Source organism: Mustela putorius, unplaced genomic scaffold, assembly GCF_011764305.1.
Source record: "Mustela putorius furo isolate JIRA1106 unplaced genomic scaffold, ASM1176430v1.1 tig00003834_pilon_pilon_pilon, whole genome shotgun sequence".
In the NCBI taxonomy this organism is placed as follows: domain Eukaryota; kingdom Metazoa; phylum Chordata; class Mammalia; order Carnivora; family Mustelidae; genus Mustela; species Mustela putorius.
Window position 1 is genome coordinate 127,648,036 of NW_025421987.1, and position 20,451 is coordinate 127,668,486.

A 20,451-nucleotide genomic window follows, 5' to 3' on the forward strand; every position below is an offset into this window, starting at 1 on the left:
TTTCAAATTCTTCTGTACAGTTAAGAGAAAACTGGTTCAAATGAAAATTCGTACCTGGTCCCCACCACCCTAAAATTTCTACTCAGAACACTCAATATCAAGGCCTTGTGTGTGGCTAAACCCTAGAGCCACATTGCTCAGCACACCCTACCACAAACAGCAAGCCATAAGACCTGCTAACCAGCATGAGGTCCCATGTGGGGCCATGGCTAAGGACACCGGCCATCACAGTGCTGTCACCAGATGAAAGGGAACTACTCAAAAAAGGAAAAAAAAAAAAAAAAGAAAGGGAACTACTCACGGAAGTATTTCAGCGTCTCTTCGATTTGCTCGGTTGTGAGGTCAATGTTGGCATCTGGAGAAATGAGGGGTGTATGGAGCCAGTCGTCGTGGTCATAACCGTAGATGGTGTCGGCTCTTAACTTATAATGGGGCAGCTGCTCCTCCAGCAGGCTGATGATCTCGACTTCCGGAAGATCGGTGCTGTTGCACACGTCTACAGAGAAAAAGACAGGTAAATGAGAGCCCAAATCTGGCTCTGGCCTTGCGGCTGCTAACCACCAGCATCATGGCCCCAACAGGTGTCTTTGCCTACTTACCCAAAGCAGGGTGAGGCCAGATTTGGCCACCTCAGGGGCCTTCTTCCAATTTAAATTCCACTCTCAAAATGTACAAGACCTACCTGAGACAGTTCCTATACTGTTTTTAGCAGCTCACTTTCTTCAAAGTGAAGCCACAACTCTTAGGCTTTCTGGGTCCCGACCCTTTCTCGGATCATTCTCATTCAAACACTCTACCTGTAAGCCAAACCTGCTACAGTTTCACCAATATGTCTAACTGCTGCCTGCTACTCTTACCACTCAAACCATCCCCCATCTGGGATTTTTGCCTTCATTTAATTCACTCAACTGTTCATCCACCTGTATTTTTTCCATTCATCCATCCTAATATACCCTGAGTCTCAGAGACACAGGAGATGCACCAGTCTACACAACTGTCATGGTCCTGCTTTTGCAATGCTTGTGTTCTTGTGGGGCTTCCAACCATTAAAGCAACAGGTGCCCCTCCTTTGAGGCAGAGGCTAGATCTTCCCGGATATGTTGGTGTTTTGAACACTTCAAGAAGAATTAACCTCTCTCCTCCCTTCCATATTCCTACAGTGTTTTGTTAGATATTCTGCTAGGTTCTGTCTTCTGGATATTTTAGTATCCAATCTGTCCCCTGGGAGATGGCCAATTTCCACCACTGGTTTTTCTCAATCCACCACCTGTACCCCTCCTAGGTCCTGGCCCAGACTGTGCTCAAGGGGTGTACCGCAATGCCTGTGAAGGTCCTTCGATTCCTACAAAGCCCATTAAAGAGGCCTTATAATTAAACAGTAAACACAACAACACAGCCAGTATACCCAGGACAAGACCAGTCTTCCTCAACTTCTCTACCGTGAGGAAGAATGAATTAAATAAATGCTAATGGGTGAGCCTTGATTATCTCTTGATTATCTCTCAACTAATCCTGACATCAGTGACCATACTGGCCCAGTTCGCAGAGAATATTCGTGACCCATGACGGCAAACGGCAGATGAGAGCAGTGGTGGTCTTGTGACCCCACAAAGAAACCAGAGCACCCATGGTGCTCACGGCTGGACAAGAGAGTTACCTTGGTCTTTCCTCCTAGATCGGGCTCTCTGCTCAGTGGGGAGCCTGCTGCCCTCTCTCTGCCTACTTGTGATCTCTCTCTGTCAAATAAATAAATAAAAATCTAAAAAAAAAAAAAAAAGACTACAATCAAAGCAATTCTTAAGAAGTTTATTGCACAATGTTCTTGCCTTGAAGTAGTAAACAGAGGCAGCGGCCTGGGTCAAGGTGGAGGGCAGAACATGGGACTCCGCCTCCCATCCCTCTCCAAAGTGCAGGAAGGGGCAGGAGAAAATCCTCTGGAGTTACACGAAACCACACAAGGTCAAGGTGAAGTAAGGAAGAGATGCTGACAAGAGATCAATCACTCTTAGGAGTCATTCTTAGGACATGGAAGGTGGCATCAAAGGAAAGGAGAGAGGCCCAGCCTGAACACAAAGGAAATGAGTGGCACAAAGAGTGGGAGCAAAGCAAGCTGGAAAGGGGAGGCGGAGGGAGCAGGAAGGGCCCGGGGCGGGGCCTTGAGATTCACGGGGGAACCAAGGCCAGCAGAGCAAGGAAGATCATTCCCTTTGCTGCTCTTGGGGCTGAACCAAAGCAAAGGTGGCAGCACGGCATGGCTACAGGGCCATTCACACTGGAGGACAATATGGAGCCTCCTGTGCCCACAACAACGGCTATCCCGGAGACTCTGTCCTTCCTGTTTAAGGCCACAGGACAGGCAAAAAATATACAGAATCACAGGTCAAGGAAGCGTTTGGTGACCCAGTGTCACCCTCTAGGCAAGAGCCCTCAGAAAGCACCTGTCAGACTCCCTCCACCTCCTACCACCCGACCCACACCCCACCCTGTCTTACTCAGTTCATTATGCAAAGCTTTACCACAGAACATTTCAACTCAGGAAGTCAGTATGGTTTTTCAAGCACTGAGGAAAGAGAAGAAAATAAGTACAAAGTGAAGACATGTAGAATTTTCCTTGGAGCTTTAGGGACTGGAGGGAGACAACATCCGAACACTCGGATTCTTGGCTTCGTGTGGGAAATGTCACTGCAAGCGCTCTTGGCATTTCAGCCAGCTGAAAACCAGACCAGAGCTGCTCTGCCACTTAGCAAAGGTCTGCCGCGAACAGAAGGGGCCTCCTCCCTGAGGCCAGTGCCAACAGCCCAAGCTCAAGACAGATGTCTCCTACTTCTCACCTCCTGCCAACAACAAAATGCCACTCAAGAGGCTCAAGTAGGGTGCGTAACTAAGCAAGTACTTCCACCCCTCATAATCAAGTGAAGAGTAGTTCTCACAAAGCTCATCTTGGGGAGAGGCTTCATGGTTTTAAAAATGGCTGCCTTGCAGCTGAGGGGACACAGGGTCGAGGAAGGCTGACACCTGACTGGCAGCCTCTTGTAACTGAACACAGATGGGCTCCAGTGCCAGCCTATGCCGAGGAGACCAGGCAGGGGACCGACACATTCCTGCATGACTCATCCCCCCAACAGCGTAGGGTCTTCTGGTGTCACTGCTCTGGGTGCTAGGGAAGGCAACTATCTAAAACAGAAGTCCCTTCTAAGAATACCGGGTCACTTCTGAGCATGTTGGCAGCTGCTCAGACTGAGGCTTGACCTGCCTTTCTACACTTCCAGGACTGAAGGTCAACGTATTTATAGTGCAGGTCTTGATGTCCAGGAGAGGTTGTTTCCCTCAGAGCACATGATGACTGGCGAGATAAAGTATCAAAAGGTGAGACTATGCCAAAATGCCTCTTTTAAAAAAACAAAAAACAAAAAACAAAAAACAAAAAAATCAGATGCCTGCATGGCTCAGTTGGTTAAGCAACTGCCTTTGGCTCAGGTCATGATCCTGGAGTCCCAGGGTCAAGTCCCGCATAGGGCTCTCAGCTCTGTGGGGAGTCTCCTTCTCCCTCTGATCTTCTCCCCTCTCATGCTCTCTCTCTCTCTCAAATAAATAAAATCTTTAAAAACAAACAAACAAATAATTCTGTGTATTTGATTTTGCCATAACATGACCAGCCATATAAACATAGCAAGTTTTCGGCCGCCTGGAAGGTCCAGAGAATCAGAGCACAGGGAAGAACTGCAGAGACCCAGGGAGCATTCCTTGAACTTGGCGGCAGGGTGAAGAGGGGAACACCACATCTGCCCCACGGAGAAGACAAACTCAAGGCCTGAGGCTGGGTACACATAGCAGGAGAGCCTTCTAGAATTCTCCAGGAATGCCTGCAGTGTTGCAGGCCCCCAGCCAGCTGCGTGCAGGGCACTCTCTGAACCTGCCATCAACCTGGGACAGAGAATATCTGCTCTGATCAACAGAGGAGGAAGCAGAGATTCACAGGGGCTGTGGTATATCTTGTTGGTCAAAGCCATGCAGCTAAGTGGCAGCTCCTGCATGAGAAGCCTCAGCTGTCTGACCAAAAGCTGTGCCCCTCCCTCCGCCACCAGCAGTCTGTCCCTCCCAGGCGGGTGCACAAGAAATGCTGGGGAACTCCCAGGATATTCCAATCAGGAAGTTTTTGCTCTAAGCAGGGAGATGACTTCATAAGCATGACAGGGATGTGCAGTTAAGCACACTGACCAATGAGGGAGGCATCAGAGTGATTTTCCCTTAGAGCCCAGGAAGCGGAGTGGAGAAGTGAAGGAACTTGTCTACAGAACCAGGGAGGGTCAGAGGCGCAAGAAGGATGGCCCTACCCCCTCTCCTGGGGCTTACTCAAGCTGACAAGGTCAAAGAACACTTGTTAGCCCAGCCTGGAGGGAAAGACCCCTTTATACTCTTGACTGTCATCATTTCTGCACAGCACAACTCACATTATTATTTTTTAAAGATTTTATGTATTTATCTGAGAGAGAGAACATGGGCAGGCATGGGGGTACAAAGGGGGAGGGAGAGAGAGAAGCAGACGCCCGGCTGAGTCTAAAGCCCAATGACATGTGGCTTGATCTCAGGACCCCAAGACTGTGACCTGAGCCAAAACCAAGAACTGGATGCTTATTGCACTGATGGGTATTTACACCAAAGACACACATGTAGTGAAAAGAAGGGCCATATGTATCCCAATGTTCATAGCAACAATGTCACAATAGCCAAACTGTGTAAAGAGCCAAGATGCCCTTCAATGGACAAAGGGATAAAGAATATATGGTCCATATGTTATGCCGCCATCAGAAAGGATGAATACCCAACTTTTGTATCAACATGGACGGGACTAGAGGAGATTATGCTGAGTGAAATAAATCAAGCAGAGAGTCAGTTATCACATGGTTTCACTTACTTGTGGAGCATAAGGAATAACATGGAGAACATTAGGATAAGGAAAGGAAAAGTAAAGGGGGGAAATCTGAGGGGGGAGATGAAGCATGAGAGACTGTGGACACCAAGAAACAAAGTGAGGGTTTTGGAAGTGGGGGGGAAATGGGTGAGCCTGGTAGTGGGTACTAAGGAGGGCACATACTGCGTGGAGTACTGGGTGTGGTGCATAAACAATGAATCTTGGAACACTGAAAAATTAAATTAAATTAACAACAAAAAAAAGAATTGGATGCTTAACCAACTAAGCTACCCAGGCGGCCCCCAACTCACATTATTAAGAAGTTATATAAATGCGTTCTCAGATAAACCTCAAATAAAGGGTATCAGCCTGTAGACTGAACTTAGACCCCAACAGGTCCCTGGCTTTTGGGAGATGTGCAGCAACCACACAGTCCGGAACCACCAACATCCAGCCTGTCAAACCATCAGAAGGCCAGGCTCACTCAGGGCGGATCTCCCCCTTCCCCAGTTACTACAACGGCCCCAAGGTTGCTGGCCACACTGCTACTAGGGCCATCTGAGGAAAGGTGCTTTTTAAAAACATGGTACCGCCCTGCTTTAAAAACCTCCCAGCTACGTTTCGGCCCACGCCTTCCTAAAACAGAAGTTGTCGGAAGAGAGATTTCCCAATATCCAATTTCAGCCTCTTCCTTTTGGTAATGGAGTTCCCAAGGTGTGGTTGGGCACATGGCCACCAGGCTAAAAACTACATTTCCCATCTTTCCTTGCAGCAAGGTAAGTCCCCATGCCTGGTTCACAAGCTATAAAGAGAGCTTCCAAGCCATGTTCTCCAGCAGTCCGTGCAGAGAGGGGATGGAGCTGAAATGATCTTCAGCCACACAAAGAAGAGCAAGGCCAGAGCAACCCTGGGTGCCTGGGACCATCTGGTTGAGCCCAGCCTTCACCTGGAACTTTGAGGAGGGAAAGACAGGTCTACCTTGTGGAAGGCACTATTGCCTTGTGTCCGTAAAAACAGCCTCTCTTATCACGTGCAGACTCTGCTGTTTTATCCAGTACCTCTTCAGTTAAGCCACGCCAACTTCTCACCATTTGCTAAGCATACTTTTTCACAAATGTTGGTTTTTACACCAGCTGTCCTTGTTGCCCAGAATGCCCTTCGCTGCCCAGCAAACTCCCATCTCAAAATACCACTCAAATGTCACCTTGTATTTCAAGCTTGCCTTGACTTGTGTCCTGTGGCTAGGTACAGAGTACACTGATGATTTCACTACAACGTGATCAGTGTTTTCTACAGCCCCTTCTCAACTAGCTGTGAGCCCCTCAGGGGAAGAACTGAGTTCCCGCCTTTGTCCAGCTGGGCAACAAACTGTAAGAGCTCAGTGAGTGTTGGGTAAACAATGGGGACAAGGGCAAGGGGAAAAACCCAGCAGTGGGTGGCAGGGCTGTCTGTCAGACTTGCATCCTGGACGGACCAAAGCCCAGCATTCAGCATGGGGGAGGCAGGGCCATCTAGTGCCAATTGTTTTCAGGCCCCTGCGGGCATCCGGCATTGCTGCAGTTTTCATTCAGCATGGGGGACTTTGGAGGTAAGTCCTACCAGGGAAGAAAATGTCCCCTCAATCACTCAGCAAACACAGATCGGATCCAGTGCCCCCTATTTTTACCACACCACTCTGGGGGGCAAAACATAATGGGTCTCCTCAACAGTTCAGGGCTATAATCCCTCCTAGGTTTTCTCCAAGGCATAAGGTTCGGAGTAGGTTCCTCCTACCCAAGGATGAAGGCTACATTTAGGACTGGCTGGGAGGTAAGACAGGGTGCTGAAGGTCGGGGGACATGGGGGCACTATGTCCACTCGACACCTGCCTTGAGTAGACCCTCATTCCCACAGAAGGGCTGGAAGGGGACCCCTCTGATACACAGGTGAAATGCCAGCTTCATGGAACTTGCCAGGTGCCTGAGATAATGCTTAACGTTTTACAGCAGAGGCGGCAGCTCTAAATCAGTGCCTGACATTTAAAGATCAGGGAGGCTCATGTAAAAACACAAATCCCTGGCCTCTCAGAAGAAATCAGCATATCCAGGACTGTGCAGTTACACACTGAGTGGTGGCCATCCCCAGATGGGGTGGGGGTGTCTCCCTCGGGGTCTCTGGGCCTCCCTGCCTGCACACCAAAGCTGGAGGGCTCTGGGCCCGGGAGAATGGGGAACTGCAAAGATGGAGGGGAGAAGCCTCCCAAACACTAACCCAGGCTCCAGGAGATCCTGGGGCAACAACAGGGGGAGGAGAAGGAACAAAAGGAGAGAGGGGACAGCGCTGGATAAAGAGGAGGCCTTCCTGAGAAGAAATGCTAAATCAGGAGAGAGGGGAACAAGGGAACGGGGTCAAGTCAGGGAAGAGACAGACTGGGAGGCAAGCCAGCAGCAAGACTGCCACCTGCCGGAAGGTGCGTGGGGGCCAGGTCCAGGAGGAGTGCTGTTGGAGAACTCAGGGGAGGGGACCCCAAGCCTGGCTCTGTCCCCAACTTCTCCCAGTCACCCCAGCAACTGCCATCTCGTCCATCTGGAGCTCAGTTTCTGCATGCAAAAAACAAAGGTGTGCGGCTGCAGAAAAGCTCGATTCCAGCCCTACCCGCGCTGGGCCAAGGGCTGTGTGTAGAGCATACCCTGCTCCACCCAGGGAGCGCCCGCAGCCCCGGACATGCTGATTCCTTCTGAGATGAACCTGCATTTTAACATGAGATCTCTTGATTTTTGTTAATGTCAGGCACTCACTTAGAATTCTGTAAACACCCAAGAGCCACATTAAACATGCGTGTGCCTCCTGTTTGTGCTCAGGGATTTCCAAAGCTAGTGTCTCACTCTGGGCCTCGGGAGAATGCTCTAGACTACGATAAAGGTAACAATCAAAGAAAAAGCAGAGGAACCTGAACTCAACAAAACTGGCCATATTCTGAAAGCCTGTCTATCTTCTACTTTTTCCTCCCCTACCCCAACCCATTCCAGTTCTCTGCCCAACACGTGTCCACTTAGGCACAAGGGTGGTAGCTGAGGAACGTGACCCCAGGCGTATGCTTGAGGAGGTTCTGGAGAGGTGGTAAGCCTCCAATCAACCACTATGCTTGGCAGAGACAGTAAAACCCTCAGCAGTGTTTTAAAGACTGCATAAGACACGACCCTTCTCCTTCTCAGCCACTTGCAAATCACTTGTACAGACTTAGAAACAATTCGTTTTTCTTGACATTACTAAGATGAAAGGGCACAGATGCAAAGACTTACACAGGGGTCATCCTGGTGCTGGAGACACACATGGTATTTTGTAACTCGTGTCTTTCTAGAACATTCCTACTATAGGGTCACACGGTTGAGAGTTTCTCCTCAGCATCTTCAGGGAACTCAGGGTTAGTAGTCATATTCTACATCACAAAAGCTGTAATTTCACAAACTGCAAAAGGACCATTAGAGCTAAAAATTACTGGCTCAACTGCCTCACATAACGGAAAAAATACTGTACTCAGAGAGGCTGAGGTGGTAGCCAAATGTCTGTGAGCAACCAGCGAGAGACCCGATGTGGAGCAGGTACTCACCCTGCTCCACAGCCCACCACATGAGAGGCCTCAGAAAGGGACATCTTGGATGCTGATCTGTCTTCCCCGCTGTTTATACCACACCCTACCTTGGTAATCTGTAAGCGCTCAACAAACGTTTGCTGAATGATGCAACGCACATAGTACCTATTCCTGAATTTCATCTACTCTCATGAACCAGCAGGCAGTGCAAGAGGAGAATTAAGAACATATTTTACAGACGAGGAAACCAAAGTCTCAGAGATTATGTGAGAAACCCAACTGACTCCGCTAGCAAGGGGCTGAGCTGGACCCCGCAACCTATCCCATCTCCCCACAACCCTAACTGACACAGAGCTCACTCCTCGTCTGGTGGGTCCTGGCAAGGATCCTCCAGGGAAGGAATGTACAAGAAAGCACTTCCCTTCCTTTATTGATCCATGCTGAGGAGCCCTCCCAGGAACCGTACGTGAGGGTGGCATTGCCAATAGGCAGGCTTCTCTCTGAAGGGTCTTCAGATGGTTCCTGAGGCTCTACTCTAGACCTCCTGTACCAGGATCTAGATGGTGTGACCCAGGAACTGGCTTTTATGTCAAGCCCTCCAAGGGGTCTTGCACACCGAGAGTTGATACCTAGCCCCTGGTGGTGTTCATTAACTGAATCTGGTTTCTTTAAAATAAAATGAATTGGTAAGACATGTGGCTCAATATTCAAACAGTACACAAGGGCGAGGAGGTCCCTCCACTGGCTCCATCTCGCCCACACTCCACCCTACCCTATGTGCACACAAGACCCTTCTCAGACTCCTCCTGAGAACCAGTGTGCGCTCCCCATGAGCCTGTCCTCACCCTCCCCTTCACCTTACACAGGAGAAAAGGCCCCACAAGGTGCAGGGCTGTAGGTGGACCAGACATGAAGCCCTGCTGTCCACCCGTGGCACCTCAGCTCATGTTCCAGCCCCAGAGGGACAGGCCCCAGTCCTCCCTCCCCTCCTATTCTGCCCCACCCCACTGAGGGTCAACTCCCTTGCTGGGAGCAGCACAAGTGATCCCCGGGAGGGGCAGGGCCACACAGAGAAAACCTCATAGACACAGAAAGAAGAGGCCAACTATAGGAAGGAAAACCTACACGGGGAGTTCTCAGCAATGGCTGTGACCCTACCTACCATAGACGCAAGTCTTCCTAAGAAAAAGGATAAACAATGACACAGAGTGGACTCCACGGAGACCTGGTGTCAGTTCCCCAGCTATCGCATAATCACACGAACACCAGCTTGGAGAACACCTACCCCCACCAGGAGCACAGCAGCAGAGACGGCCCATTGGCCAGACGGCCATGTTCACACGCAGAATTGCTGACGTGACGCTACAGTGCGGTCCTGTGCACCCGACCGTGGCACCATACACCCCGACAGGCCAGGGTGTTGTGCAAGAACAGAGGGCAAGAAGAGGCAAGGCACAGCAAAGGAGGTAGATCCTGCTACGGGGGATCCCTAGTGGCAAAACCAAATCCAGCTTTTCTGAAAGAGCGCCCCCAAGTGGGCTTTGCATAGAAATTGACAAAAGCAAATGATGTCACACTGCGGACTGGATTGATTCTTATACCGAGACATACAGCTTGAACTGTACAGAAATTTATCTTGCAAGGAATAAGTACTGTGTATAAATTCAGCCCATGGTTAAACCTGCACATACACCAAAAATCGGGAGTGTTCCTCCCTCTTAGAATAATTTGTTTTAGTGGGAGAGAAACACAAAAAAATACTTTGGTCTTCTAATTTCCTTGATCATTTCTCTTAAAAGTGTGCATTTTATAATTACTAAATCACCAGGGGGGAAGTAATTTTACACAAAAATAGCCATGGTCAGGGTGATAACTGCAATTAAAATGCTCCCAGCTGAATTAGTGTTTAGACAGATGGAGCTGGTATAAACTGGAACAACACTGGCAGTAAACAATTTGACAGCATGTTTGGAGAACCAAAAATGTGTCATGACCCTCAAGCCAGTACTCTCACTTATAGGATCAAATCTAAGAAAGGAATCCAAAAAAATCTAGCATGCCAAATACATAAGCATGTTTACAGTGCATTGGATGGAAACATGGCTAACCGGTTTCCTCCAGAGTTAAACACAGAACTGACTTATGATCCAACAATTCCAAATCTGGGGGGCACCTGGGTGGCTCAGTCAGTCAGGCTTCTGCCTACGGCTCAGGTCACGATCCCAGGGTCCTGGGATCGAGCCCCACATAGGGCGCCCTGTGTAATGAAGAAGCTGCTTCTCCCTCAGACCCTCCCACCACCCGTTCTGTTTCTCTCTCTCTTTCTCTCTCTCTCTCTCTCTAATAAATAAATAATCTTTTTTTAAAAATTCTCAATCTGGATATATGTCCAGAAGCAACTGCAGGGACTCGAAAAGGTATTTGTATACCCACAATCACAACAGCTAAATGGCAGAAGCAACCTAAGTGGTCACAGATGAATGAATGGACATCAAAACGTGGTCTATAAACACAGGGGGTTATCACTCAGCCACAAGCTACACCATGGATGAACCTTGAAGACCTCAGATGAGGTGAAATGAACCAGTCAGAAAACGGCAAACACTGCATGCTTCCTCTTCTACGAGGAACCTAGAGTAGCAAACGCATGGAAACAGAAAGTCGAATTGATGGCTATGGGGACATAAGGCTGGAGGGAGGGGTACAGGGGACTTAAAGGGTACAGAGTCTCGCTGGGGAAAATGACAAAGTTCTGGAGATGGATGTACCCTGAAGGTACTTAATGCTACAGAACTGTATACTTAAAAATAGCTAAAACGTTAAGTTTTATGTTATGTGTATTTTACCACTATTTTATTTTTTAAAAGAAATGAAAGATGGTCACTGCATTAGGGATTTCCTTTTCTCAGACTGGAAACCTGGGGACCTTGGCCCCTCAGGGACAAGAAAGGATAGACGTGGAATAGAAGTTGAAAAACATGGGAGGGAAGCAAGCACACCATCTGGATGGTGGCTAACACCAGGAGGGAAGGGAAGAGAGGAGATGGCGGGGCTAGGCTGAGCAAGGACACCCATTTGTCTGGGCTTCCCCAAGGGCAGCCCCAGTTCATGCCTGTTCTCCCAGTGTAAGTATTAGTATCACTCTGTCATACTCAAAGGTGTCCCTTCTAGAAAACAGTATGGCAACTCCTCGGTAAGTTAAACACAGAATTACCATATGACCCTACAATTAATTCCACTCCTGGGTTGATACTCAAAAGGACTGAAGGTGTGTATTCAAACTAAATCTTGTACGCCATATCCACAGCAACACTCTTCCCCAGGGCCAAAAAGTGGAAACAACGTATTGTTTACATTCCCAACAACAGTGCACTAGGGTCCCCTCTCCTCCACATCCTCACCAACATGTGTTGTCTCTTGTCTTTTCCATACGAGCCATTCTAATAGCTGGGGGAGGGAGGGGTGATACCTCACTGTGGTTTTGGTTTGCATTTCCCTGATGACTGCTGATGCTGAGCACCTTTCCATGCACCTGCTGGCTGTTGGCCTTTATTCCTTAATAATATCCAACCTCTTTTCACAAACATATTGGCCTTTGGCTTTTACAGGGTGCTCGTATGTATTTTTTCTTGCTTATCTCTCTTTAATATTGTTATACACAGAGGAAGCTTTATATTAATTCCCTATCAAATACAGAGCAACTGTTCCTGCCACCTGCCCCACCTTCCCCCCACTGGCCATGCAGCCCTACTCGTGTTTCCTGGGTTTTCCCACACAGCCTTGTGTGCTGCAATAGGACTTTATAGCAGGAGCTCCTATGTTGGTGTTAAGCAGGGAAGCCCTCTTATACTGCACAGGCAGGAGTCCTTTCGGCACTCTTTTAAAGAAGTTTAAAGTAAGCACTGCACGTAGGGCTCCATCCCCCAGGAGGTGCAGCCCAGCCTTTCAGGGGGGTTCCTCGCAGAGGCTGCCCTTCCTCCTATGCCAACCTCCATGAGAGCTGCAGGGCTCAGAGCCCCCAACTCTACACGGCTCCCAGCCTTTGCCCTGAACGGTTCCCACAGTCTCACATTATCTCTCCGTGCACCGTGGGTGCTTTGTACTTTTTTGTGTTCTGGCTACAAAGTCGCTCAACTCCTGTTATTTCTGGCTGGGGATTCCGAAGAACATGTGAGCTTTTCAGGAACAGAAGCATCGAGTTCCAGCAAGAATCCCCGTCTCAGGCTTAATTTTTTAAATGGCCACAATGACCCCTCCTTTTCTTTACAGTTCTAGCCTCTGCATCCAGCTTTTGGATGGCCTTGCCCGTCTCGAGATGATTAAAAGATCCAGAAATGTTTCCTTCTACCACCTTTCTGGCTTCTTTCTTGACCTTCATTCTCTTTGGGCCATGTGGATTTTACTGGGTGTGAGAGCAATGTAGGGATTCAGCTGTATTTTTTTTTTAAGATTTTATTTATTTGACAGACAGAGATCACAAGTAGGCAGAGAGGCAGGCAGAGAGAGAGGAGGAAACAGGCTCCCTGCTGAACAGAGAGCCCGATGTGGGGCTCGATCCTAGGACTCTGGGATCATGACCTGAGCCGAAGGCAGAGGCTTTAACCCACTGAGCCACCCAGGCGCCCCACCAGCTGCACTTTTTATAATGATAATAAACAACAGTAATAAGAAGGTGGAGTACTACCACCACTATGTAAACCCTACCAGGTGAAGCCCCTGCTCGGCAGTTATCTTTCAGTTACTAGGAGGTAAACGTCTATTTTTCTGCTTCTCCATAGCAAAGAAAAGACAGCTTATCAGACTTCACCTCACCCATCTCCCTCTCCCCCCTTGACTCCTGTTTGCTTTAATTTGTGGGTTCAGATCCAGTCTCCTGTTTTAAAAAGATTAACTTTTTACACTAACGCTTGCTTTCTGTTTCCCAGAAACATCTATACCCAGTCTTTATGGTTAGCCTCTCTAAAGCTTTCAAGACAGTTTTGAAAAGCTGCTGCCCTGAAAAACTGCTGAGCAGCTTCCAGAGTTCAAGGCCCACATCCTCCCCAGGTCCTCTCCTTCCCAAAGTTTAAGTTTTTACAATGGGATGAAAGCCAATTCATGTCCAAGGTTAAACACTGAGATCAACGGTCAGATGCCAGATCAGGACAAGTTTATTTTATTAATAGAACACAATTTTTTAAAATCATAATGCCTACCATGTCTCGACCATTGAATGCAGTCCACTACTTTATTGTTCATCTAAATGATTTCCTAGGCAGGAAATTCTGTTTAGAGGCAAACAATGACCACTTTTTCAAAACATAAAGTGAGATCATCTGGATATTAAAAGACTACAAACTCATCCTCAAAACCATTACCATAACCCAACCATAAGCGGTTCAGCAAAATAGGTAAAACCAATAAAACCCGAGTGTGAAATGATTCCACGTTCCCTGAACCACGTCTCAAAACAAGTATAAAATTACAAAGGGTGACTCCTTCAAAGCAAAATACAAGCGAAGAAAAAGAAAGGTATGATAAAGGACAAATGTTAAAGCTATGTCCTCAGCTGATGTAGTTCTGATGCCCAGGTTCTCAGGGGCAGTGAAAGTACTGGTTGTACACCTGCAGAGCATGATGACCACTCAAGAAGATTCCTGGCTCCGGGGATGCCTGGGTGGCTCAGTGGGTTAAGCATTAGCCTTCAACTCAGGACATGGTGCCAGGTCCTGGGATCAAGTCCCATATCTGGCTCCTTGCTCAGCCGGGAGCCTGCTTCTCCCCCTGCCTGTAGCTTCCCCTGCTTGTGCGTTTCCTCCCTCTCTCTCTCTCTCTCTCTTTCCCTCCCCCCATGATAAATAAATAAATTCTTTTTTTTTTTTGAAGATTTTATTTATTTATCAGAGGGGGGCGGCGCAGAGAGCAAGCACAGGCAGACAGAATGGCAGGCGGAGTCAGAGGGAGAAGCAGGCTCCCTGCCGAGCAAGAAGCCCGATATGGGACTTGATCCCAGGACGCTGGGATCATAACCTGAGCCGAAGGCAGCTGCTTAACCAACTGAGCCACCCAGGAGTCCCAATAAATAAATTCTTAAAAAAAAAAAAAAGAAGAAGAAGAAGAAAAAGATGATGATGAAGAGGATTCCTCACTTTGCTCTTCAAGGCCAGAGCTGAGCTTGTTAGGGCCAAGAAACCAGGGTAGCAGATTCCAAGAGGTGACCCTCCAAAAGCTCATTAAAAATTCAGCCACACTGGATATCCAAGATCTATAAAGAACTCCTCAAACTCAACACTCAAAGGGGGGGGGCAGATAATCACGTCAAAAAATGGTCAGAAGACATGAACAGACACTTCTCCAAAGAAGATCTACAAATGGCTAACAGACACATGAAAAAATGTTCATCATCATTAGCCATCAGGGAGATTCAAATCAAAACCACACTGAGATACCACCTTACACCAGTTAGAACAGCCAAAAATAACAAGATAGTAAACAATGTGTATTGGAGAGGATGTGGAGAAAGGGGAACCCTCTTACACTGTTGGTGGGAACACAAGTGGGTGCAGCCACTTTGGAGAACAGTGTGGAGATTCCTTAAGAACTTAAAAACAGAGCTTCCCTACAACCCTGCAATTGGACTACTGGGTTATTTACCCCAAAGATACAGATGTAGTGGAAAGAAGGGCCATCTGTACCCCAATGTTCATAGCAGCAATGGCCACAGTTGCCAAACTGTGGAAAAAGCCAAGACGCCCTTCAACAGAAAAATGGATAAAAAAGATGTGGTGCATATATACAATGGAGTATTATGCCTCCATCAAATGATAAATACCCAACTTTTCTATCAACATGGATGGGACTGGAAGAAATAAGTCAAGCAGAGAGAGTCAATTATCATATGGTTTCACTTCGTTGTGGAGTATAAGAAATAACACGGAGGACACTGGGAGAAGGAGAAGAGAAAGGAGTTGGGGGAAATCAGAGAAGGAGATGAACCATGAGAGACTGTGGGCTCTGAGAAACAAACTGAGGGTTTGGGGAGGGGGGTGTTGGGTGAGCCTGGTGGTGGGTATAATGGAGGGCACGTATTTCATGGAACACTGGGTGTGGTGCATAAACAATGAATCTTGGAATACTGGAAAAAGATAAATAAATAAAATTTTTTTAAAAATTCAGCCACACTGGAGGGAGGTGTGTGAATGGGAGTGGATTGGGGGTGACAGCTAAAGAGTCTGGAGTTTCTTTTGGGGGTGATGAAACTGTTCTAAAATTGATTTGTGGTAACAATTGCACAACCCTGTGAACAAACTAGAGGCCATAAAACTATAGACTTTAAATGGGTGAATTATATCTCAATGGAATGGCCACACACATAAAAATGTAACCACAAGAGATGGGGAAGTAGGGTCGGTGAGCACACCTACTACCCTTACTTAGGCCCACCTCAAAGTCCTTCACCAAAAATACTGTTCCTGAAAGATAAATTGGAATCCACCAGAAAGGTTAAATCGCTTCCCTATCATTCTTGGAAAGACCAAGGATCTTCTCATACCCTTTCCAGACATTTCCATGGACAACAGGTTAAGCAAAACGAGGTTTCGTATGTAGAGACAAGAAGCTTTGGCTGCCTAGAAAATTCACTGACAAAGAACCAGTTTACAGCTTGACCATGCTGCATGGTGAGTAGAGGATTACTGGACTCCCCAGTAGCCTCCCAACAAAGGCTATTCCTCTCTTACTGTTAGGCTGACATCCAGAGAGAAATGAGGGCTTGAACGTCTGCACCAGGAGTCCACCAACCACGATCCACAGTCAAATCCAACCCTGGCCTGTTTTCATAAATAAGGATTTTACCGAAACCCAGCTATACAACTATTCCTTGAGATACTGTCTGCGGCTGCTTTCAGCTATGACAGCAGAGGCCAGTCGTTGCGACACAGGTCATGTGATCCACAAGCTTGAAATTTTACCCTCTGATCTTTAGGGGAAAGGTCTGCCAACCGATATTCTAAGCTACTGGGGAGATCGTGGACTCCCTGTGGCTTCCTGAAGGCCACTGAAGGACCTCAGCCATTCGAGGATCTTCTAAAAATCTGGCTGTTCATCTTATTCACAATTCTTCCTTCACTATCTACCTTGGTTCTGGTGCACTGTGAACAAAACACCACTCTGCAGTTCTGTGACTGAGTGGGGCCACAGAACTTGCCTCGGCCAGTCTGGAATGCCAGCCAGAGACTCTGCTGCACGTGCAGCCAGAGACTCTGAATATGCTGGCTGAGTCTGTCCATGTAAGCCTTGTCCTCTGCCAGGAGAAGGGGATGAATGGCCAAAGACAGCCGGGGCTCCTTCGGCCCAAATCCTCCAATGAGAGCTAAGGAGGGCAGACCTGAACTGAAGCCTGAGCCATCCTCAGGTGACTGAAGACCACAATCTAGGAATAAACATTATAGTAGCCACTGTGGATCTGGGAGTGGTGTGTCACCCAGCAAAACCTGACTAATATACACTCAGTTTGAAATGACGTAACATATAATGACTGAGAGCTGGAAGAAAAAAGTTGCCCGCAAGGCACTGAAATCACACCACCACCAGGACCTCCTAAACAGCAGCCTAAGCAGGAAAGACACCGTCACACTTGGCTTTCCTAATACCCTCCCTCTTCTCATAAATTGCAAAAAACAGTCTCTGGAATGAACTCCAGCAAACAGCAGATGGGGATCAATTAGAATAAAGGTAGAAAGAACAAGACAGAGGAAGGCATGGAGGGATGGAGGGAGATTTGTTTTGTTCTACACAACTGAAGCCATCTGCCTTCCTGTGGGATTCTCTGGACAATTAACCTCCTCTTTCCTTCAACCACTTTCGGAAGTTGCCAACCCCAGGGTACAGGTGCCTCTGGGTTAAGCGGTCACTCCTGCTGCTGGTGCTTCTCTCACCCACTAGATGGTGCTGCGTGCACACCTGGGTGGGCCTAACACCCCTCCCAGCCTCCTGGTCCGGAAAAGAAGACTGGGCAGCAGGGGACTCGCATTACCTTTTCTCAAACTCAGACTTGTCCCTTCCCATTTTTTACCACCACAAACCCCCACATAAATAGGGAGAAACACCTGAAATGACACTGAGCAGTGGAGTTCACGCCTGCAGTTATGATCATCCGAACGGACTGTTGTCAAGGTTTTTCTTGATACAGAAAAAGAAGTACAATTATATTTATCAGATAAGCTGAAACATGGCAAGTTGGGTTGAAAAGGAGAACAGAATTCCTGTAAGAGAAGGAATGTCAGGGTCACCATGCCCCAGGCTTAGCCCTATCATCATCTTCCCAGCCACTGAGAAGCAAGAAGGAAGGTTCTCCCCCACTGAGCAGGTTCAGCGCGGCCCACATACGTGTTCCAGCACACAGATCAAAATCCAGGAGGGCGGAAGACCTGCAAGATGAGGATTCGAGTCTTGCTCTGAGCTGGTCCACTCGGGGTCTAGAGTTAGTATCCGCATTCTCCGGCTCCTCCAGCCACAGATGGTTCATTTCCTTCCACCTGCCCTTACGCTGGCTCACTTGAGACTCAAGCCACCCTGCTCACACTCACACGTCCGCTCCCTAGTCCCTCCCTGACCGCACGCTCCACCTCTGCCAGCCGAGTCTGGGCCACCTGAAATCTGAAATTCAGACGCCCCCCTCCCTGATCATGATCAGCCCCTCCAGCCCCCTCTCCTCACAGTTCCCCCTCATTTATTCCCACTACACCACCTGGAGACCACCACCTTGTGATCCCTCCACTTTGCCTTTCTTGGGCCCTTCCCTCCAGCTTGAATCCCACAGCCCCTTGCTTCAACTACCCCACTCACTCCATGGTACTTTCACCCAATTCTGCATGACAACAAGTGTCCACCTTGCCCTGCCTTGTCCCTGGGCTCCCGGAAGCACTAGGGGAAATCAGAAAGCACCATGAGGATAGTGGCTCTAGAAGGCTGAGAACTCCCATGCTGGGAGGGGCCCAAGCCCAGAACCCCATCATCTATTCTGAAACAGTGCTAGGGTGGCAGGGGTGGGGGATGAGATAGGCTAGGTAAGGTCTAAAACAGCCTCTCTGCAGGGCAGTAACTCAGGGTAAAACCACCTTCCAGCAGCTTGCCATCACCCACAGGAGGAGTGGCCGGTCTCTGCACACTCTCCCTCCTTCTTCCCTTCTCCCAGTGGTCAGGTTCCCTCCTAAAGACTTCCAGAGCTCACATGCACACACTCAGTCCTCCCTTCCCACTTAGCTCCATCTGAAAATTCTCTAGACCGACCACACACTGTCTGCACACACGGTGTTAAGGACCCGTCGTCCCCTCTCTTGTCTGTTCGCTCACCAGCATGCTCAGCAGCATGGCTGGGAAACACCTTTCCTAATCTTCCTCTTGTAGCCAAACCCCAGCATGTTCCAGATCAGCATAATGGAGCCCCTCCATTATCCCAGGATGTGTCCAGGAACAGAAGAAGGTGCCTGTTACCCGGACACAACGGGCCACCTTGTGCTAGAAAAGCACTGAAGAACATTAACCCAGCAGGGCCTGTATCCTGCAGTCTCTACCAAAGTAGTTCTGGTCGAATGTGACACAGCTTCCAGAGTCTGCCCAGCTAGATCCACCCCTGGTGTAAAATTTTTAGAGAAAGAAAAAAGAGGGGTGCCTCAATCGGTTAAGTGTCTGACTCTCGATTTCGGTTCAGGTCCTGATTCCAGGGCTCGAGCCCTGAGTCGGGCTCCACATTCAGTGGGAAGTCTGCTTGAGATTCTCTGTCCCCCTTTCTCTCTGCTCCCACCCCCACATGCGAGCAAGTGCCGTCGCACACTCTCTCTAAAAATAAATATTTCTAAAAGAGAATAAAGAAGAAACCATTTCTCTTATATGGAGGGAAGGGCGGGGGAAAAGGAGAAAGGGAACAGGGAGGGCAGAGGAAGTGGGGACAAAGATGGGAGAAGTAAAAAGAAGGGAGGAAAGAGAAACTGAAAACATAAGGTCTCCAGGCTAGTCCTCCGGCAACGGGATGCCCACTGGCCCAGAGCTCGGAGGCAGGCCCCGGTATGACTGCTGTTTAAAAAGCTGGGGCCCGGGGCACCTGGGTGGCTCAGTGGGTTAAGCCGCTGCCTTCGGCTCAGGTCATGATCTCAGGGTCCTGGGATCGAGTCCCGCATCGGGCTCTCTGCTCAGTAGGGAGCCTGCTTCCCTCTCTCTCTCTCTGCCTGCCTCTCCGACTACTTGTGATTTCTCTCTGTCGAATAAATAAATAAAAATCTTTAAAAAAAAAAAAAAAAAGCTGGGGCCCTGCAGGCCTTCCCAGAGCCTCAGCCTGACCACGTGTCCCCACACGTGTGTTCACATGTTTCCCAGGACAGACACCTGTGAAACTTCAAGGCTCAAATCACAAAACACGCAATGATCCCTGTCTGCATAAGACACACCCCAGCAGGTGATCCAAAGCCTGACTCCTCACTCCTGGAATTCAAAATCACGCAGTGTGGACGGTGAACTAAGAGATGAGGACGAAGGGCAAGGTCTCTAGCAGATTTCCCACTAAACTGGGCCGCATGGAGGCAGCTTCACCCCAATGGGAATTAAGCAGAGCCGCAAGTAACAACAGTCACCAATCTTTACTGAACACCTTCCTTGCATTGCTGTACCAAGGACTTTACAGGATCACCATGCTGAGTACCAACACCAAAGGACCCTGAGGTTCTTACTGTCATCCCATTTTAGAGATGCAGAAACAGCTTCGGAGACGAGCTAACATGCCCAAGGTCCCAAAGTAAATGCTACAGCCGTAAAACACACCCAAAATGTCTCTGCCCCAAAGCCAACATGCTTTAGGCCGAGAACCCCAGGAAGGCACGCTGCTTCTCCCTTGGGAATACTGTCAGAGTCTGTACAGGCTAAAATACGGGGGTGGGTGGACTTCCCACAGGAGCAAGTTCATGGAGCCTTGAGAAAGTATAGTGAGTCAACCTTT

The 20,451-nt window shown here is 48.5% G+C and overlaps 1 protein-coding gene across 12 annotated transcripts in view; it reads right to left on the reverse strand.

The window, feature by feature from the left end:
- TRAK1 (trafficking kinesin protein 1) overlaps nucleotides 1–20,451 on the reverse strand; it is a 118,060-nt gene that overhangs the window by 86,275 nt on the left and 11,334 nt on the right. For all 12 annotated transcript variants that reach the window (XR_001179758.2, XR_001179759.2, XM_045089021.1 and 9 more), the window contains exon 2: nucleotides 302–496. Coding sequence is in view for 9 of the 12 variants with exons in the window: in XM_004754232.3 (XP_004754289.1) it covers nucleotides 302–496 (195 nt within the window). In the remaining 3 variants the exon portion in view is untranslated. The remainder of the gene's footprint in view (nucleotides 1–301; nucleotides 497–20,451) is intronic.